The sequence below is a fragment of the Cetorhinus maximus genome, chromosome 23 (assembly GCF_964194155.1).
Source record: "Cetorhinus maximus chromosome 23, sCetMax3.hap1.1, whole genome shotgun sequence".
Lineage (NCBI taxonomy): Eukaryota > Metazoa > Chordata > Chondrichthyes > Lamniformes > Cetorhinidae > Cetorhinus > Cetorhinus maximus.
Window position 1 is genome coordinate 33,709,864 of NC_135901.1, and position 19,300 is coordinate 33,729,163.

The 19,300-nt window shown below is 51.6% G+C and overlaps 3 protein-coding genes across 3 annotated transcripts in view; 1 reads left to right on the forward strand and 2 right to left on the reverse strand.

The window, feature by feature from the left end:
- Positions 1 to 19,300, reverse strand: part of LOC144697491 (uncharacterized) — a 1,380,819-nt gene that overhangs the window by 158,398 nt on the left and 1,203,121 nt on the right. The window lies entirely within an intron of this gene.
- The window catches only part of LOC144697552 (uncharacterized), a 67,635-nt gene that overhangs the window by 18,471 nt on the left and 29,864 nt on the right, over positions 1 to 19,300 (reverse strand). The window lies entirely within an intron of this gene.
- Positions 13,711 to 19,300, forward strand: part of LOC144697556 (uncharacterized) — a 51,679-nt gene continuing 46,089 nt past the window's right edge. The window contains exons 1-2 of the mRNA XM_078569604.1: positions 13,711 to 13,767; positions 15,419 to 17,000. Coding sequence (XP_078425730.1) covers positions 15,778 to 17,000 — 1,223 coding nt within the window. The 5' untranslated portion in view covers positions 13,711 to 13,767; positions 15,419 to 15,777. The remainder of the gene's footprint in view (positions 13,768 to 15,418; positions 17,001 to 19,300) is intronic.

Here is a 19,300-nt window from a genome sequence, read left to right on the forward strand (position 1 = left end):
ATAAGCTCAGCCCACCAGAATTGTCTCCCCCTGTTGGATTGTCTGTCTGATATGTTTCACACAGCATATAAATGGCATGCATTGGCAAGCTGCGCTTAGAGGGGAACTTGGAGGTGAGTGCACAGTAACGTTGTGGAGCGCTTGCCCGGGTCTCCTGTTGGACTTCAAGGTTGAGGCATGTTGGGGGGGACCAAGGGTTGCACTGCAGTTGAGGCACATTGTGGGGGGGCATGCGGTGCAAGGGCAGAATTGTGGTTGCAACTGGTGTACAAGCACCTGTGGGGTTGGGGGTGGTCGGTGGGCAAGGGAAGCAGCCATGCATTAGGGAAACCTTGCATAAAGTGACCATTTTTCTGCAGTTGAAGACAGTTCAGGCGCAGCCACATTGATATGATTGGAGTCGATCTCTAGCTTATCTGCCCACTCAAGCAATGCAGAGGCATCAAAGTGCCACCAAGTGCCCCAGTGCTTTTCACCCCTCGGGCACAGACTGCAAAGTAATGAGCATTTTAGTGGACTGCAGAACAGATGGACGACTGGGCACGTTGTACAGTCTCTTGCTAAAGCTGGCTGTGGAGCAGTCACTGGTGGAGGCGCTCACAGCCCCTTGCAATGTCATCATTCCGATTTGAACCAGTCTCCCCCATGGTCCAGGCTAACAGTGCTGCCATGCAGTGTGGGTTAGGAGAATGCCTGCGCCTGAGCTGAGAGCACAGATTGCAGTCCAATGGGCAAAGCTGCTGCCAATCGGTTGAGTGAAGTGGGGCAGAGGTGGATGGGGTTTCGGGCAGCAATGCAGCGCACTAATCTCTGACCATCCAAGTGGACCTTCATCAACAGGAAGGGCTTCCACTCCATGAACGTGCAGATAGTGTGTGATCACAGGATGCAGATTCTACAAGTCTGTGCAAGGTACCCAGGCAGCTCCCACGACGCCTACATCCTCAGACACTCCCAGGTGCCGGGACTCTTCAGTGCTCCGGCTCAACTGGATGGATGGCTGCTGGGCGACAAGGTCTATCCCCTCAGAAGGTGGCTCATGATGCTTCTCCGCCATCCAAAGCAGAAGCTGACCAGAGGTACAATAGGAGCCACGCCTCCACAAGGTCTGTGGTGGAGAGAACTATCGGTCTTCTCAAGATGTGCTTCCGATGCCTGGACCGTTCAGGGGGCGCACTCCAGTACCCCCCAGATCGTGTGTCACTGATAGTGGTTGCATTCTGTGCTCTGCACAATCTTGCGCTGGAAAGGGGTGATACTGTGGATGAAGAAGACGTAGATGCAGTGTCTGTGGCTGCACACGATGAGTCTAGCAGTAAGTCCGAGGATGAGCGTGCACAGGGAAATGCTGAGGGGATAGACACTGACCCGGGCATACTCCAGGGAGGTAGGGACACCCGGAAGGCTTTAATCCAACGAACCTTCAGCTAGAACATCACAGATAGACCTCCAACAAAAGCCTGTGCTGCAGGCTCCATACCCGATACCTGAGCGCTACATCTGCCTGGATAGGAACACTAATAAGGGCCAAGTCAATAAAGCTCAATGTGACACAACCCACTCATAACATCATGGGTAACCATCCACCTGCAGAGGAAAAGAGGCACCCTTAGCCATGGTCACATGTCTAAATTTAATGATATAACAAAATGATCTTAAGGAAACAAAATGACAAAGGTGTTAAACAGCACACCAACTAATCATGACCTCATTGTGGGTCAACAGAAAAGCACCAGTGAGAAATCCGTGGTGTGTCTAAGGTGCCTTATGTTTACGTTTCCGGGTGCTATGTCTAGGTGCTGTCCCCTCGCTGGTACTGGCATCTGAGCCAGCCTGCTGACTCTGCTGTCCTGTTGGCCTCGATGACCTTGGCGGACGTCCTCTAGCCCGTGGAGCCTGTGCTGGCCCCACCTGGGAGGGAGTGACCAGTTCCACAGCTGGCATCTCCCCAGTCGGCGCAGCCTGATCGGATGCCACGGTCACTGGCAGAGGGGCGGAGGAGCTGCCGCCCTCATCCACAGCGCCCTGAGAGAAACCCACAGAGACGACAGGCAGCTGCTGTGCCGACGCGAGGTCGCTTCGGAGCCCCCAGCTCACTGTTGATGGATGGGCACCGAGCTGGGAAACTTGGTGCCCAGACCATCTCCCACACTGGCACTGACCAGCTGAGGTCAATGCCGATGTGAGGGCTTGCTGGTCCGCGCGCACCCTGGAGGAGCCTGTCCACTACATGGACAGCCACGGAGGAAGCATGGCGCTTGGCCATGAGGCTCATTGCATCGGCGGTGGTCCGCATAGACTCCTCCACCACGGAGCCCAAGCCAAGCATAGCCTCATGTATCTCCGCCAGATCCTCCCGCACACCCTGCTGGACTTCCAGCATTTGCTGCCTCATGGACAACTCCAAAGGCACATCATCAGCCACCGACTGAGCATGTGCCCGGTCCCCTGCAGTCCTCCGTCTGCTGGTGCCATGGGCACTCTCTGTCTCCGCCAGCTCCTCCAGTGACTGTGAAGTGCCCTCACCGCTGTGTCCCGGGACACTAGCCGATGATCTACTTCCCACCGAGGTGCTAGTATCTGCGCTGGAGCCTGCCTGGCAGACATGGTGTGATGCTGGTGGGTCAGAGACTTCAAGACCCTCAGGTGTGAGAGGGAGCCCCTGTGCCTCCGGCCCTGCTCCGCTGATGCTGAAAGGAAGAACAAGGATGTTCGATTAGTTAACGGGGAGACAATGTCAATGTGCATCCCTGTCTCCTGGATCATTATGCGCTCATCCTTCCATAAACAATGGTCAAGCCATGTTGCAAGCTTCAATCACTGAACATTCAGCACTGCCATGGCTGCTAGGACACTAATGGTGACCTCACTGCCATGGCTGCTGGAACACTAATGGTGACCTCACTGCCATGGCTGCTAGGACATTAATGGTGACCTCACTGCCATGGCTGCTGGGACACTAATGGTGACCTCACTGCCATGGCTGCTGGGACACCAATGGTGACCTCAGTGCTGGGCAAACATACCTGCCCGTGGCACCCCAGCTTTACCGACGCCGGTGGACCTGGGCGCTTGGCGCCTCTCCAGATCGAGGGCCTCCTGCTCGAACCTGGAAGTGATGGCCAACTGGGCCGGCCCTCCGCCAGTCCTCAACCGCTCAGCAGCATCATGAGCATTCTTCTCCTGAGAAGGAGAAAAGAGCATTGATTAGTGCAACTTGTACCTGCAATCTCTTCGCTGCCGTCCCGCCCCAACCAGAGTGAGGCATTGCAGGTCTCCAGTGCCTCCTCACCCCACAGCTGCTGCACTCTCACACAAAGATGCCAGGCCTGTCCCCCCACCTTGGCCAAATGCAGCCTGCATCACATTTGGCACCACACGGTCCAACCTTGCAAAGCAAGGAGGCGCAAGCACATGGAAGGACAAAGGGCAGCAGATGGATCGGTGCCCCCGCCACCTGGAAGCTCCCATCCCAGCCTGTCAGCACCCTGACTTTGACATGTTTTGCAGTTGCAGCCCTACGCCTAGGTGCAGCTCCTCCAGGTTGCCCCCAGAACAGTGATGTGGGTGTCACTGTACCGCATGCTGCGGGTGCAGAGCCCACCTCATCACCGCCCTCTCAGGGTGACCTCGGCATGGCCGATATCTGCTGGCCCACCCAGCGAAGGACACATGCCATCAATGATTCAATGCAGTAACTACACTCAGAGTTGGGGGGTGGTGGCGGCCAGTGGGGAAAGCCTACCTGCTGGGCTCACTGACCAATGGCAACATGGTACTCACCCTTCCAACATGCAAAAAAGTGCTTGCGGCACTGGATCCAGGTGCGCCGCACCAGGTCGAGGGAGCTCACCACCTACGCCACCTCCTCCCAGGCACATTTGGTTATGGGGGGGGGCTCCTCCTCCTCCCGTCCCTCGGAACGAGGACCTCCCGCCTTGCTGCCACCTCCCCGAGGAGGGCAACAAGGCAATCGTCTAAGAAACGAGGGGCACAGATACTTGCCCGATCCTCCTGCCTGGCCTGTTCACCGGCAGCGCTCTAGGGAGCCCTTCTGCTGGCCGTGTTTGACAGCCTTTGCAAGGCTGCAGAGGAGCCCTTTTAAACAGGACACCGGGTCGCCATTGGACCCGGCAGTCATAGCAGTCCCGCCGCTACCCGCCCACTCCCACTGTCCTCAGGAGCCGCTTTTCACACTGGGCGGGCCTTAATTAGCCTGCCCACGTAAAATGGTGGCATGGACCCGATTACGGGCGGCGATCGGGTCTGCACCCGCCCGTGCCCACATGGCCCACCCTGTGTGTGTGTGTGTGTGTGTATGTGTGTCTTACTTGGATTAAAGGCAGCTGGTATGAAAGCTTTGATGTATTAGAAGATAAGATAGCTTTGAAATGTTAAGAAGGTAAACATAGGGGAAGTTTAGAATGGAAGGTATAAAAGGAATTTGCATTTTTAAATAAAGTATACTTTCTTCAGTTCAAAAGAGGGGGTGAAATATTACACCTAACCAGCAGAAGTTCAGAAACAGTGTGTTTATTTTTCCTAAAGATTTCTGGTAAAATCGGTACTATGATAAATTTTTTATGATCGGGGGGTAAACTCCAAAGACATAGTGAAACAATGGGAATTTGCATTCAAAGGGGAAAATATGTATAAAGGAGAGAAGACTGTGTGTAAAGGCAGGCATTTTAAGATCTAAGAAGTATGAAAAGCCTTCAGCATCTATGCCCCAAGTCTCTGTCTACAACGAACTGAAGTTAAGAAAACTCACTTCCAATTGGATTGTTCAGGGTATCATGGGTGGAATTTTCTGTGCCCGCTGGCATGTGTGGATAATGTGGCGCGATCAGTTTCATGACAGCGGGAAGGCAGGTCACGATCGTCTGCTCAGCCCGCCGATGGCAGCCCCGTGTTTCTCGCCAACGGTTGTCAAGGAGCTCATTGTAATACATCAGCTTATCATTGAAAGGCCATCCTGCCAGGCTCTTGGACCCCCGCCGGATCATCCTTCCACGATGGCGGGAAAGCACGTTTTTGTGTTTCACAAGAACACACAGGCGACGTGCACTTGGCAGCCTTCACTTTGGGGAACTGGAGGTGAGTGAACAGCAACGTTCTGCAGAGCTCGCGGGGTCACCTTTTGCTTTGCAGGCTTCAGGGGCGCCGAGGGGCCGGGATGTAGTGCTGTCCTGCCACGGAGGCGGCTGTGTTTGGTGGCGGGAGGGGGTCAGGGGGCAACTGCTGCCCAGCCTCGGAGACGACTGTTGTCAGGGTGGTGTCCGGGGGCAACTGCTGCCCAGCCTCGGAGATGACTGTTGTCAGGGTGGTGTCTGGGGGCAACTGCTGCCCAGCCTCGGAGACGACTGTTGTTAGGGTGGTGTCCGGAGGCAACTGCTGCCCTGGCGTTGGACCATTCACAAGAAATCAAGGTGGGGGGGCAGGGTAGCTGAGGGAAGTGGCCATGTATAAACTGACCATTCCTCTGCAACTGACACAGTTGAGGTGCAGTCTCAGTGATATGACTGGGGTCGGGCTCCTAGACTGCCCGTCCATGCAAGCAATGTGGGGGCAAAAAAGTGCCACCCAGCGTTCCTGCCCTCACCCCCACCCCTGGGACAGACTGCGAGTCTGCGACCACTTTATTGGACCGCGGAGCAGTTGGACTGCACAAGTTGTACAATCTCCTCGCCAACGCTGGCCATGTAGCAGTCACTGCTGGGGGCACTCACAGCCCCTTGCAATCTCAGCATCCCGGTTAAGAGCTGTCTCCCCCATGTCACAGGCTGACAGGGCAGCCATGCAAAACTCTCATCTGTGGCCATCCGAGGGGTGGCCAGCACTCTCCAGGAAGCATTGAGGGGAGGTCACACAGGGACAAGAAAGCTGCTTAGTACAACCATGCTAACCACGTCTCTCTCTTTCATGCCACAGGAGGACCACATCAGGAGCATGGAGCCTGGTGACCTAGCTGTGTGCCTGATGGCCTACAGAGAGCGGAGAAGATGGAAGAGAGAGCGACTGAGGTGCCTGGCCTTGCAAAGGCAGAAGCAGCAACCTCAGGAAGAAGGGGCTGCTGGGACTCCCGCACATGGTGCTCAGGAGTGACAGCGAGCCATGGGTGGTCAGCGCCTAGTGACACCCAGGGCCTATAGATGCCACCTGTCATTCCTGAAGATGATCGAGAACCAGTGTCGCTGACGACTGCGCATGTCTATGGACCTGGTGGCTCACATCTGCCACTTACTGCAGGTCTTGGCACCAAAGTGACATGGAGGGCATCCACTGCCAGTGGCTGTGAAAGTGACTGTGGTGCTCAATTTCTATGCCAGTGGCTCCCTTCAGGGCTCCACAGGTGACCTCTGTGGGATATCACAAGCTGCCACCCACAAATATCCATGAAGTCACCGATGCCATTTTTTTGAGGGCACACAACTTTTTGCATTTCGCCTGGGACCATGACAGCCAGGATGCAAGTGCCATTGGATTCTCCCAGATCTCGGGATTCCTACAGGTACAGGGTGTGATTGACTGCACCCATGTGGTGCTCAGGTCTCCATCACTACACACGGTGGACTTCACCAACTGCAAGGGATTCCACTCACTGAATGTGCAGCTGGTATGCGAAAACCAGAAACACAACCTGCAGGTGTGCGCACGGTTTCCAGGGAGTGTGCACAATGCTTATATCCTCAGTCAGTCATAGATCCTTGGAGTCTTCCAGGGCCCACAGGAGCTGCAGGGATGGTTCCTAGGGGAGAAGGGCTACCTGCAGAGGCCGTGGCTGATGACACCCATGCAGCGGCCTCAGACTGCAGCAGAGCGATGCTATAATGGAGGAGCTGCATGTCTCCTCTGATGAGGACATCAATGGGGATCAGGCTGAGGCGGTCCTTGGAGGTGACGTTGATGAGGATGAGACCCTCACACTGGCTAGATGAGGCAGGCGCACTCAGGAGGCCCTCTTAGCTGCGAGATTTGTGGAGGATGATGACGACATGCAGTGAGGTGACCCCATAGATCCTCACATCGCAGTTGTGAACGTTTGACTCCAGTCTGGCTTATGGCAGCGCCAATACACTCTGTGAGAATGCTACTGTCATGGAGATGCAGTGGAGGCCCTAACAGATGCTCTGATCGCAGGAGGATGACGATGACATGCAGTGAGGACACGCCATAAATCTTCACACAGCCTCTGAGAATGTCTGACTCCTGTCTGGCCAAGGGCAGCTTGCTTGCACTCCGAGATCAGGATGATATCACAGAGACGCAGCCATGATACTTTTGAAGTTCTGATGCTTTGCCCACCTTCAGCACCTGAGCCCTTCAGGAGCTGGAGCACAGCATCAGTGGTCACAGATGCTGAAGAGATACAGGATAGCCCCTCCTTAAAGGTGCTGAGGGCACCCAGAGAGTATGAGAGAACTCTGTGGCGCCTGCCCACTACATTCTGGCAGCAATGGCCAGCAGTGCTGAGGTGCAGGCATCAGTAATGTGTCCAGGGAGTGTGAGGCTGGACCATCACTGTGGTCTGAAGGCTGCACAGAGCACAGGGAAGAGGCCCTGGACTGGGACACTTGCCTGTTATCTTGTGCAGAAAGGTTTCACATCTGAGTGACAAGAACACCGCTCATCAGAACAAGGAGCCATAGGCGAGGAGACATTCTTGGGAGTTTATTGACAATAGTGAACAGTATGTACAAGTGATTATCACCCGTGCCCAGGCTGTGCAACTAATTCTCCTTAACTTTCCTAACCCTGCTGCTGCATCTTGTTGCTCCACAGACATCCACAGCAGAGGTGGAGGCGGCCTGCTGACTGTGACTCCCTGTATGTGATGACTTTGGTGGGCGTCCTCTGGAGGGCTGAGACTTGGAGGGCCCTGGCCTGCTTTCGGGGTCCTGCTGTGTGGCAGTGGCACCCTCCTTGGCCTGTGCAGTTGGAGCCGCTGAGGTCACAGGAAGAGGGGATTCGGATTGGCCGGACGCTCTCGGAGTCACCTGGATGGATGGAGTGTGCACCTGCTGATCCTCCTCCCGATGGGTGGATGGGGCCCCAGGCTGACTCCTTGAGGAGCAGGGGTAGCTGGGGTGAGATTGAGCTGCCCGGCACCCCTCTCGCATACACACTGTTAGAGGTCAGCTATGGCATCAGTGACGGAGTTGAGCCTGGGCAGCAGTGCAGGAGTGGCACCCTGGACCAAGGTCTCCATGGCGGCTGCCACCCTACCAGTGTTGACCTCGGCGCGTCGGCATGCTGGCACTATCACCTCAGCCTGAAGGTGGACGGACTCCTCCATTCTGCCTTGCAATCTGAGGAGTGCAGCGGACATCCCTTCCTGATGTTCCCGAGCTTGCCTTTGCAGCTCCAGCAACAGTGACATGACTGAGTCCAGAGGCTCGTCATCTGACTCGGACTCAGCAAATTTCTGGCCTCCAGCAGTCCTCCGAGTGCCAGGGACCTGGGAAGCCCCTGCCACCGCCTGCTGTGGATCAGACAGTGAGATGGGCTCACCAGGTTGTGATCCCGAGGCTACTCTAAAGCTGGGTCCCACCGAGGTGTGTGTCTCTGCGCTGGTGGAGGGTGTGGGCGAGCGCTGTGATGGAACTTCAGGGAGGGTGCCTCCAGATTCCTCTTCAGAGGTTTCTTTGGGATTTGATTGGAGGCCCTGAGTCTTGGATTCTGTCGGCTGTTTGGCAGGCATGCCTGTGAAAGCAAGGGGAAATAATTAGTGCATGGCAGTGGCCTGTGAAACAGGAGACAGCACTCAGGGCATGGCTGTCTGATGGATGTTGCACTGCTGGATCCTCACTTGGTAGAGCAGCGCTGACCTCACCGTCAGCACAGGACTGGTCCAGATTGTGGTCGGCCAGCTGGATGGCTCTGTTTTCAAAATCCACGAGGACCTTGATTTCAGGTATTCTGTCACCGGTCTGCGACCTCTCCCTCTCTTGTGTGCCAGCTTGTCCTGCATGGATAGAGATGGAGAAAGAGTAAGTAAGATGCCTGCCAGGCCAGATGATAAGTAAGCCTGGCATGTGTGGATGGTGAGTGGCCCCATGAACGGGATGAGGACAATGACGGTGAGTGTGAGAGAGTGAATGGTGATGTCCTTTGGACTGGCAGTGAGTGAGGGCCCTGTGGGTGTGTGCTGGGTTTGTGAGTGTGTGAGTTGAGAGCGACGAGAAGAGTGACTTTCCCTCGCGGAACAGAGGAGATCATTCATCCTCTTGCGGCACTGGGCGGCTATATACTTCTGAAGGGCGTTGGCGCTGACCAAGCTGGATTGGTCAAGTTGATGCCCATCCTGCAGCCAGAGCCGGGGTACAGGACATTCCGGCAGGCCTCCACGGCATCCAGCAGTCGCTCGAGAGACCCATCGTTGAAGCAGGGAGCTGTAGTCTTTTTCACTTTGCTGGCCATGTCTTCTGTGCAGCAGTGGTGAGTTGGAAGCAATGAGCGCCGTGCTTGTGGCTGGACTTTAGACAAGGTGCCCGGCCTGATGCGGAGCTAGGGTAATGGAGGGCAGGTGAATGAAGATCCCGCCCGCCACAGAAATGGCGTGTTTCCCGGGAGCGCATAAATAACGAGGCGGGTTTTGGGATGATACGGCGTGAAACCCTGCCATTGTGGCCAGCAGGTAAAACGTCATTTTACCCACTCGCTGCTGTACTTCGTGCAAATCTGGGAAAATTCCAGCCCGTGGGCAGGATTTTCCACACCCGCCCGCTGCTGCCATCTTCTGCTCCTGCCTCAAGTCAATGGACTTCTGGCTGGAGCGCCGCCTCGCCCACGGCAGGTCCTGCCCACGATGGGGCTGGAAAATCCCGGCCCATGTTTCTTTGGCCTTGGCCTTTCAAAATCCATGTGTCTTACTGTTGCCTTAACGGAGATGTAACTGGGAGTCAGATTAATTATGGGATTAAGAAGTTATTATATTAGTAATTTTTAGACATATGTATGTGCTTAAAACCATTTCTCTTATTAATAAATGTTTAATCTAGTTTTGTAAAAACCTATCAGGCTCGGTGGTCTTATTACTGCTGAATTCAAAGCCCGCATCTCAAAACATACAAATTGAAAAACAGTTGTGGCAGTTGTCTCAAGTTTCCCTCTGGGTTTTGAACAACTCAGCATTTACCATCAGCTGTGCCATAACATTATGTGTCAGGGAAGGCATTGTAAGATCTACCACAAGTGTGAAAAGCCTCCAGTATTTGTGCATTAAGCCTGCCGTCTACAGAAACTGAAGGCGGGAAAAGCCATTCTGAATTCTACTGTCTGAGGTATTGTGTTAACTTGCTGGCACCTGTTTAAGGTCTGTTTCTTTTTGACCATTGCCTTAACAGGGAGGTGTAACTGGAAGCCAGATTATTTTGGGGTTTTAGGAGTTATTATAGTCGTAATTTGTAGACCTATGTATGTGCTTGAAATCATTTCTTTTGTTAATAAATGTGTAAAGTTTTCTAAAAAAAATCTCTCAAGTCTTGGTGGACCAATTACTACTGGATTCAGGGCACGCATCTCGAAATAAATACAAATTGCAAAACTGTTGTGATAGCGGGATCGAGTTTCCTCATGGATTCAATCCGCCTGGCGCACACCATCTGCCATGTCACAACAATGTCATTTATTTAGATTTTCAAAGGATCTTCGATAAGGCGACCCAAAATAGACGAATGAATAAGGTCAGAGAATGTGGAGTCAGGGGACAAGTGGCAGAATGGACTGCTGGCTGGTTCCAAGACAGGGATCTGAGAGTGGGAGTAAAGAGTGACAGAAAGTGGGAAGTGCCGGTTCCACAAGGATCAGTGCTGGGACCACTGCTCTTCACAATTTACATTCATGATTTGGAATCAAATGCACAATTTCTAAATTTGGGGATGACACCAAATTGGGGAGATAGTCAGTGCTGAGAAGGACTGCAGAAAGTTACAGGAGGACATTCATAAACTTGCAGAATTCACAAATAACTAATGGAGAGGATGCAGGGAGGAGCATAACTAGAGGCCATCAATATGAGATGGTCACCAAGGAATCCAATAGGCAATTCAGAAGAAACTTCTTTACTCAGAAGTGTGAAGAATGTGGAACTCGTGACCACTGGGACTGGTTGAAGTGAATAGCACCGATACATTTATGGGAAGGCTTAGCAAATATATGAGGGAGACGGGAATATTGGGTTACAGTGGCAGATTTAGAAGTGAAAAGATGGGAGGAGGCTCGAGTGGATCATAATCACCAACAAGAGTTGGTGGTGCCAAATAGCCAGTCTCTGTGCTGTATATCCTGTGCAATATCTATGTAAGGCTTCAACTGATCATCCAACCTGGAGAGACAGGAAGACACCCACAACAGGGAGAAACTATGGGGACTGTGGGAAAGGATTCAGTTCTCCATCCTAGCTAGGGACTGTAGTCACACTTGGGAGAGGGCATTCACCTGCACTGTGTGTTTTTTTTTAATTATTCATTTTTTGCCAGGGTGTCTCTGGCAAGGCCAGCATTTATTGCCCATCCCTAATTGCTCCCTTGAGAAGGTGGTGAGCTGCCTTCTTGAACCACTGCAGTCCATGTGGTGTAGGTACATCCACAGTGCTGTTCGGGATTTTTTTAGTGGTTTGGTACAACTGAACGGCTTGCTAGGCCATTTCAGAGGGCAATTAAGAGTCAACTGCCAATCAGGAGTTACATGTAGGCCAGACCAGGTGGGGACGGCAGATTTTGTTCCCTAAAGGGCATTAGTGAACCAGATGTGTTCTTACCACCATCATTTCATGATCATCATGGTGGGATTTGAACCCAGGTCCCCAGAGAATTACCCTGGGTCTCTGGATTACCAGTCCAGTGACAATACCACTACGCCACCATCTCCCCAGAATCAAATGATCATCCAGCTTCCAGAAACACCAGCACATTCACAGCGAGGAGAAACCATAAAACTTTGCTCATGAGTGGGAAGAGATTCACTCAGTTATTCAGCCTCTGGATACATCCACGACTTCACTCCAGGACAATGTCATTCACCTGCTCCATATGTGGGAAGGGGTGCACTTGTGCATCTAGCCTGACTGAACATCAGGTTGTTCACTCTGATAAGAGACCTTTGAAATATTCTCACAGTGTGAAGAGTTTTAAAAGTAGCAAAGATGCTACTGCATTCACACTGGAGAGAAACCATTGACCCGCACTGGGCGTGGGAAGGGATTCACTCAGTCATTCAACCTGCTGACGCCCTAGTGAGTCCACATCTGACTGGATTGGTTGGATTCTATTGTTGTCCTGGCCACTGCCTGAACCTGAACCAAACTGTTCATCACCTCAGTGTCGGGTTCACCTTGAGCTGATTTTCTGACCCATATCTGCTCCATCACCAAGATATCACCTCTGTGATATTTCCCATCTCTTCTCCTGCTTCAGCCAATTTGCTGCTGAAACCCTCATTCCTGCCTTTTCTCCCTCTAGACCCTAGTATTCCAAAGCTTTCCTCACCTTCTTCTCATATTACGCCCGTTGTACATCCCGAACGCTGGTGCCCGTATTCTAGTTCACAGTGAGTCCCATTCATCCATTATCCCTTTCTCATTGATCTACATTGGTTCCTGGTCTGGCAATGCACTGAATATACAATTCTCAGATTGTTTTTCAAATCCCTCCCTGGTCTCGCCCCTCCCTACCTCTGTAACCACCTCCAGCCCAACATCCCTCCGAGATCTTTCTGCTCCTCAAATTCTGGACTCTTACACATCCCCGATTTCCATCACTTAGCCAGTGCCAGACGTGCATTGAGCTTCCTGGGTGTTAAGCTCCAGATTCTCTCCCTCACCATCTCCACCTTTTTAAGTTTCTCTCCTCTCCTTTAAGAGGCTCCTTAAAACCTACCTCTTTGACCCAGTGTTTCGTCACCTGTCCAAATATCTCCTTTTGTGTCTTGGTGTTGAGGTTAGCTTGATAATGCTCCTGTGAAGCACCTTGGGTTGTTTGACTGTGTTAAAGGTGCTACATAAACATAAGTTGTTATTGCTGCTGTTAATCACATTCAGGACTGAACCATGTGCATTCTGACAATTGGAGTTTGTTGCTGCTGATGCCAGTAATCTCCGTACCACTGGGCTGGAGTTTAAAATTCTGGATATAATGTCAGAAATCAGGTTTGTTTCACACATGCTGTGATGAATTTTTGATTTCTCTTTGATAAGAGGAGACTAATTGATGTCCTGTTACTGATTGTTCAGTTTGTTGTCATTTTCTCCTTTCTTACTCCAGATTATTTCAGTTCTCAAACGTTCAGTTATAAGCTCCCCAAGCCGGACACTGAATTTGAGTTCTGAAGAAGAGTCATCTGGACTCGAAACGTTGACTCTGTTTTTCTCTCCACAGATGCTGTCAGACCTGCTGAGTTTTTCCAGCAATTTTTGTTTCAGATTTCCAGCATCCGCAGTATTTTGCTTTTAACTGAATTTCCTTTCTCACTACATTGTGTTTATTCCCTCTAATAATCCCTGCTGTCTGTCCTGTAAATGGTGAAGATGAGCAACATCTGCAGAACTTCTCTTGTACCCAGCATTCCTATCGGAGAAGGCTGTCCCTTATCCACACCGCAGGGGACCAATGCGCACGCGCAGAGCATCGCACGGTTTGGAGCATCGCAGTTTGGGGCATGCGCAGTACCGCGCGTTCAGTGGCGCATGCGCATGAAACATTGATTGGAGCATGCGCAGTGCGGGCTGCTGACGATGCGTAGCTGCTTGTTTGTTGATCTCTGCAGCCGGTAAGTTTATTGGGTGCCACAAAGGGAGCGACGGATGCAATGAGCGAGTGTGAAGCTTCATAAGTACCCAGTGTAGGCCCAAAACCCCGAATATGGAGCCACTGGTCCCGCGTTTTTTCCCTCCCGGGGCCTCAGCTGTGGGTCTTCTCCCGATCAGACCCGGGTTAACGGCCGCCATCTTTATGGGAGGCAGTGTGCGACGGGGCGCATGCGCGAACATCCTGGCCTGACCGAAGAGCCAATCACGGAGCGGCTGCCTCGGCCCCGCCCTTCATTCACTCCGATTGGTTGGAGGACCAGCTGCCCGTCTCACTCCTCCAGACCCGCCCCCTTCTCGATGGGGGAATAAATAAGAGGTTACACTTTGGGCTCAAATCAATGAGGACTCTGATCTCTGGAAAGGAAGGAAACCCTGGGAGGTGGGCGGGGAGGATTCAGAAACACCCGCTGGAGGCCCTAAACTCCCAATAATAAGCTGCAGCTCCCGTGTTTGCCACTCGGGCTTTTTGCTTAATGTGCGGCCCTCTTAGGGAATCAACAGAGAGTGGGCGGGGCTTCAGGGTCCCTGTGACCAGGAGAGAAAATGATTGATTCTTTGGTAGCTGCAGGGTTTCTTTATAGAGGCTGCAAAACCTGGGGGGCAGAGGGGGGGGCACAATAAATCAGATAGATAAAAGCAACATACTAGAAATCTGAAACAAAAACAGAGTGTGCTGGAAAAACTCATCAGGCCTAAGAGCATCTGTGGAGAGAAAGACAGAGTTAATATTTCGACTCCATATGACGTATGCTCTGAAGAAGAGTCATACGGACTAGAAACATTAACTCTGCCTTTCTCAAATCAGATAGTTTGGTTTGAAATCAGTCGGTTGTTGTAAAACATAAGGCCAGGGTTACCATCAGAAACAACGATTTCTATTTATGTAGCGCCTTAAACATCATTAGTCATCCCAGAGAATGTCACGGGAAAATTTTAAAACAAAATGTGATACCCAGACAGACAAGGAGATATTAGGGCAGATAACCAAAAGCTTGCACAAAGTGGTAGGTTATAAGGTGTGTCTTAAAGGAGGAAAGTAAGGTAGAGAGAAAGTGAGGCATAGAGATCGAATCCTCGTGCTTGGGGATGAGGGAACTGAAGCCACGGTCACCAGTGGTGGAGCAATTATAACAGGGAATGTACAAGAGTCCAGAATTAGAGCAACACAGATATCTCGGGATTGGAAAAGATTGCAGAGATAGTGACGGACGAGACCAGGGAGGAATTTGGAAACATGGATGGGGATTTTGAAATCAAAATGGTGCTTGACCAGGAACCAATGCACATCGGGAAGCACCAGGGTTATAGGGGAATGGGACTTGCTGCGATTTAAGGCGCGGACATCAGACTTTGGGATGGCTTCAAGCTTATGGAGGGTAGATTGTGGGGGATAACATTGTTATCTCTAGTTGTATGAATTTGTTAAAAAGACACAAAGAATTATCCAACACTTTATTTGGATTTCAGCACAGGGAGGAGGGAGAGTGTATGGGACGGGGATTTGCAGATTTGAGGGAACAAGAGGAAAAATGTCCCATAGAAACTAGAAATGCCTGTTCTGAATTTCTATCCTGTAGTTACAGTGATGACTTTTGTAAACTCCTTTTGCAGGGTATTAGAAGAGGTGGATTTACAGGCGGGTAACTCAAACCAATCACATCAAGATCTGACAGTCACTCAATTCATCAGGACCTGAATATCATTGGCCTTTGAATGTGGAAGGAGAAATGTTTGTCTGTTCTGTCTGTGGGAAAAGATTTCAAACATCAGTGTGACTGGAAAAGCACCGAGACACACACACCCAAGTGAGAGTGTTCCAATGCACTGACTGTGGAAAGAGTTTTAACCAGTTACACAGCCTGAAAAAGCATCTCACCATTCACAGTGGGGAGAAACTGTACCCGTGTCCAGTGTGTGGATGAGATTTAAACTGATCATCAAACTTGGAGAGAGAAAAGGACACCTGCACCATGGAGAAGCCGTGGAAATGTGAGGACTGTGGGAAAGGATTCAATTACCCATCTCAGCTGGAAAGCCATCGATGCAGTCACACCAGGGAGAGGCCGTTCACCTGCTCTGAGTGTGGGAAGGGATTCACAGTGTTATACAACCTCCAGAGACACCTACTGACTCACACTGGGGAGAAGCCATTCAGCTGCATTTCCTGTGGAAAGAGCTTCAGGCAGTCATTCAGCCTTATTTCACACCTGCGAGTTCACACTGGGGAGAGGCCGTTCACCTGCTCTGTGTGTGGGAAGGGATTCACTCAGTCATCCAACCTGCAGACACACCAGCGAGTTCACACTGGGGAGAGGCCATTCACCTGCTCCGAGTGCGGGAAGGGATTCACTCAGTTATCCCACCTGCAGACACACCAGCGAATTCACACGGGGGAGAGACCATTCACTTGCTGCGAGTGTGGGAAGGGATTCATTCAGTCATCTGATCTGCTAACACACCAGCGAGTTCACAAGGGGGAGAGACCATTCACTTGCTCCGAGTGTGGGAAGGGTTTCACACAGTCATCTAAGTTGCTGATACACCAGAGGATACATACTGGAGAGAGGCCATTCACCTGCCCTGTATGTGGGAAGGGATTCACTGGGTCCTCTGACCTGTTAAAGCACCAGCAAATTCACACTGAGGAGAGGCCGTTCAGTTGTAACTTCTGTGGAAAGAGATTCAGGTCTTCATCCCACCTCAATGTACATCAACGAGTGCACACTGGAGAGAGACTGTTCACCTGCTCTGAGTGTGGGAAGAAATTCACTGAGTTATCTCACTTCACTGCGCACCAGCGGGTTCACACTGGGGAGAGGCCGTACACCTGCTCCAAGTGTGGGAAGGGATTCACTCAGTCATCCAACCTGCTGAGACACCAGCGAGTTCACACTGGGGAGAGACCATTCACCTGCCCCGATTGTGGGAAGGGATTCACTCAGTCGTCCAACCTGCTGAAGCACCAGCGGGTTCACACTGGAGAGAGGCCATTCACCTGCCCTGTATGTGGGAAAGGATTCACTGGGTCCTCTGATGTGCTAAGTCACCAGCGAATTCACACTGAGGAGAGGCCGTTCGGCTGTACTTCCTGTGGAAAGAGATTCAGGTCTTCTTCCAACCTGCAGACACACCAGCGACTTCACACTGGAGAGAGGCCATTCACCTGCTCCGAGTGTGGGAAGGGATTCACTCAGTTACCTCACTTGCTGAGACACCAGCGACTTCACACTGGGGAGAGGCCATTCACCTGCTCCAAGTGTGGGAAGGGATTCACTCAGTCATCCCACCTGCTGGCACACCAGCGCGTTCATAAGTGTCTACAGGGATTGGATTCTGCTGTTATTGCTGCTGTCAATCACATCCAGGACTGAACCATGTTCATTCTGACAGTTGGGGTTTGTTTCTGCTGATGTTAATAATCCCTGTAACTGGGCTGGAGTTTAACATTCTGGATCTACAGCTGAATGTGTTCTTAGGGCTGCAGTGTTCTTTTAAGAACCACTGATCTTTCCCAAAGGTCAGGAACTCTCATCAGAAATTAGTTTGCAACAAGGTTCTGATCTTTTACTTCAATCGATCTTTGGTACGAACTCTACAAATTCAGTGTCTGAGAGATTTCCCTGATTAACATCTCCAGTTAGAATGTGCTGATTAATCCTTGCAAACAATTCTTACTGACTTGCTCATTACTCACAGTGACACCTCCATTATCCACCAAAAAGAAGGGGAATGGGAATTGGGGGAGAATCGAGATGTTACCTCCCCCTACGGTACAGAAATCCCCTTGGCACGGGAATAGAGACAAGTTCATTCCAAAGTAACGGACTGTAAGAAATCGCTCTCTGATAACCCGATTAAATCTTCAGAAATTTATGCAATATAGTAAAAAAAACAGCTCACTCTCCCTTAATAAGGTAGCTTCCATAGCAACTTGCTGGCTGACACACAGGAAAGGTCTGTTATCTCTGCCAAGGACATGTCTCCAGCACAGGCTTTGAAACAAGACATTTCTAACCCTGATACAATTGGATCTCATGACCCATATGTAAACCAACTGTCTGTGTAAAGGTTAAACAGGCTCTTGAGAGCACAGAGATATTGACGTGATCCACACTGGCTTCAGCTTAATACCCACACTCTGGCTCACACCAGTTAACTGTTCAGAGGATACTGCCGCCACCAGCTACGGAGACCAGCACTCACTCTGCATCATCCGTCCGTTTGTCCTCTGGGGACCGGTAAACCGTTCTCACCTGTCACAGGTTGTGTGTTTTTCGTGTCTATTTAGCTTTGGCATCATATTTAAACTGTTGCTTCTCAGTAAACTACTTTCAAATCGCTTCCGAGGTCGGCCCCCTTTTTGGGTAACCGAAATCTTACAAGAGGCGTTAGGAGTGGGATCACAGTGGTCAGGATCATAGGGCAGAATTTTCAGGGTGACATTCGGGGGATCGCACGGGCGCCTGAAAATTGGTGTCGATTGCCGAATTAAGGGCCTTAACAAGCCCTTTAATAAGTGGTGGGTGAGCGTCCTGACGTCACCGCGCGCCATTGCCATATTTCGTTGGGCGGACGCGCGATGAAGCGTGATGCGCGCCCACCATTAATTAAAGGGCTTGTTAAGGCCCTTAACTCGGCAATCGACACCGATTTTCAGGCGCCCGTGCGATCTTTGGCTCGGCGCAACGGGCAGGCGGGTAAGCAACTTTTTAACAAATCTCATCCACGGGCGGGATATGAGGGCTCAGTGGGGTTGTCAATCTGGTCTGTGAAGTATTTATTGCAGAAAGTGTTTTAAACTTGCCTGTGAGATCTGTAGCAGTTCAGAACGAATTCCAGCAGCTCTCTGTGTATTTTGAACCTTCAGGTCAGCACTCTGCAGTCAGTAATCTTTATCGGGCCTGCAACTTTCTGGAGGCCTCCCTTTAGCCTGGGTATGGGTTCTGACATCTCCACTGGAGGCAGCTCCTCTGAGGAGGAAGGGAGGGCTAGAATAAGGAGGAGGCCAGGAGTGGACAATCAGCCTCCAGGGGAGCCACCTTTGGGAGGCCAGGCACAGGGCCAAGAGGTTGTCCAAGGTGGAAGGGACCGCAGAAGACGCCACTATCCTGCTGCCAGGGTATACATGCGGCGAAGCAGCTACCTGCAGTGAGGTGCAGTACCGAAGGAAGCTCCGTCTGTCAAGGAAGACAGTCAACTCTATCTGTCAGATGATTGGCCCTGAGATCTCTCCTAATTGTGAGGGCGGACACCCCATGCCAGCGGCTCTGAAGGTCACAGTTGCCCTCCACTTCTATGCCTCCTTTCAGGGCTCGGTGGGTGATCTTTGTGGTGTCTCCCAATCAGCTGTCCACACTTGTGTCAAGCAGGTCACAGATGCTCTGTTCAGACGGGCATTGACCTTCATCCACTTCCGCTGTGACCAGGCAAGTCAGGCACAGCGAACCAGAGGCTTCGCGGCCATTGCTGGCTTCCCCCGCGTCCAGGGTGCAA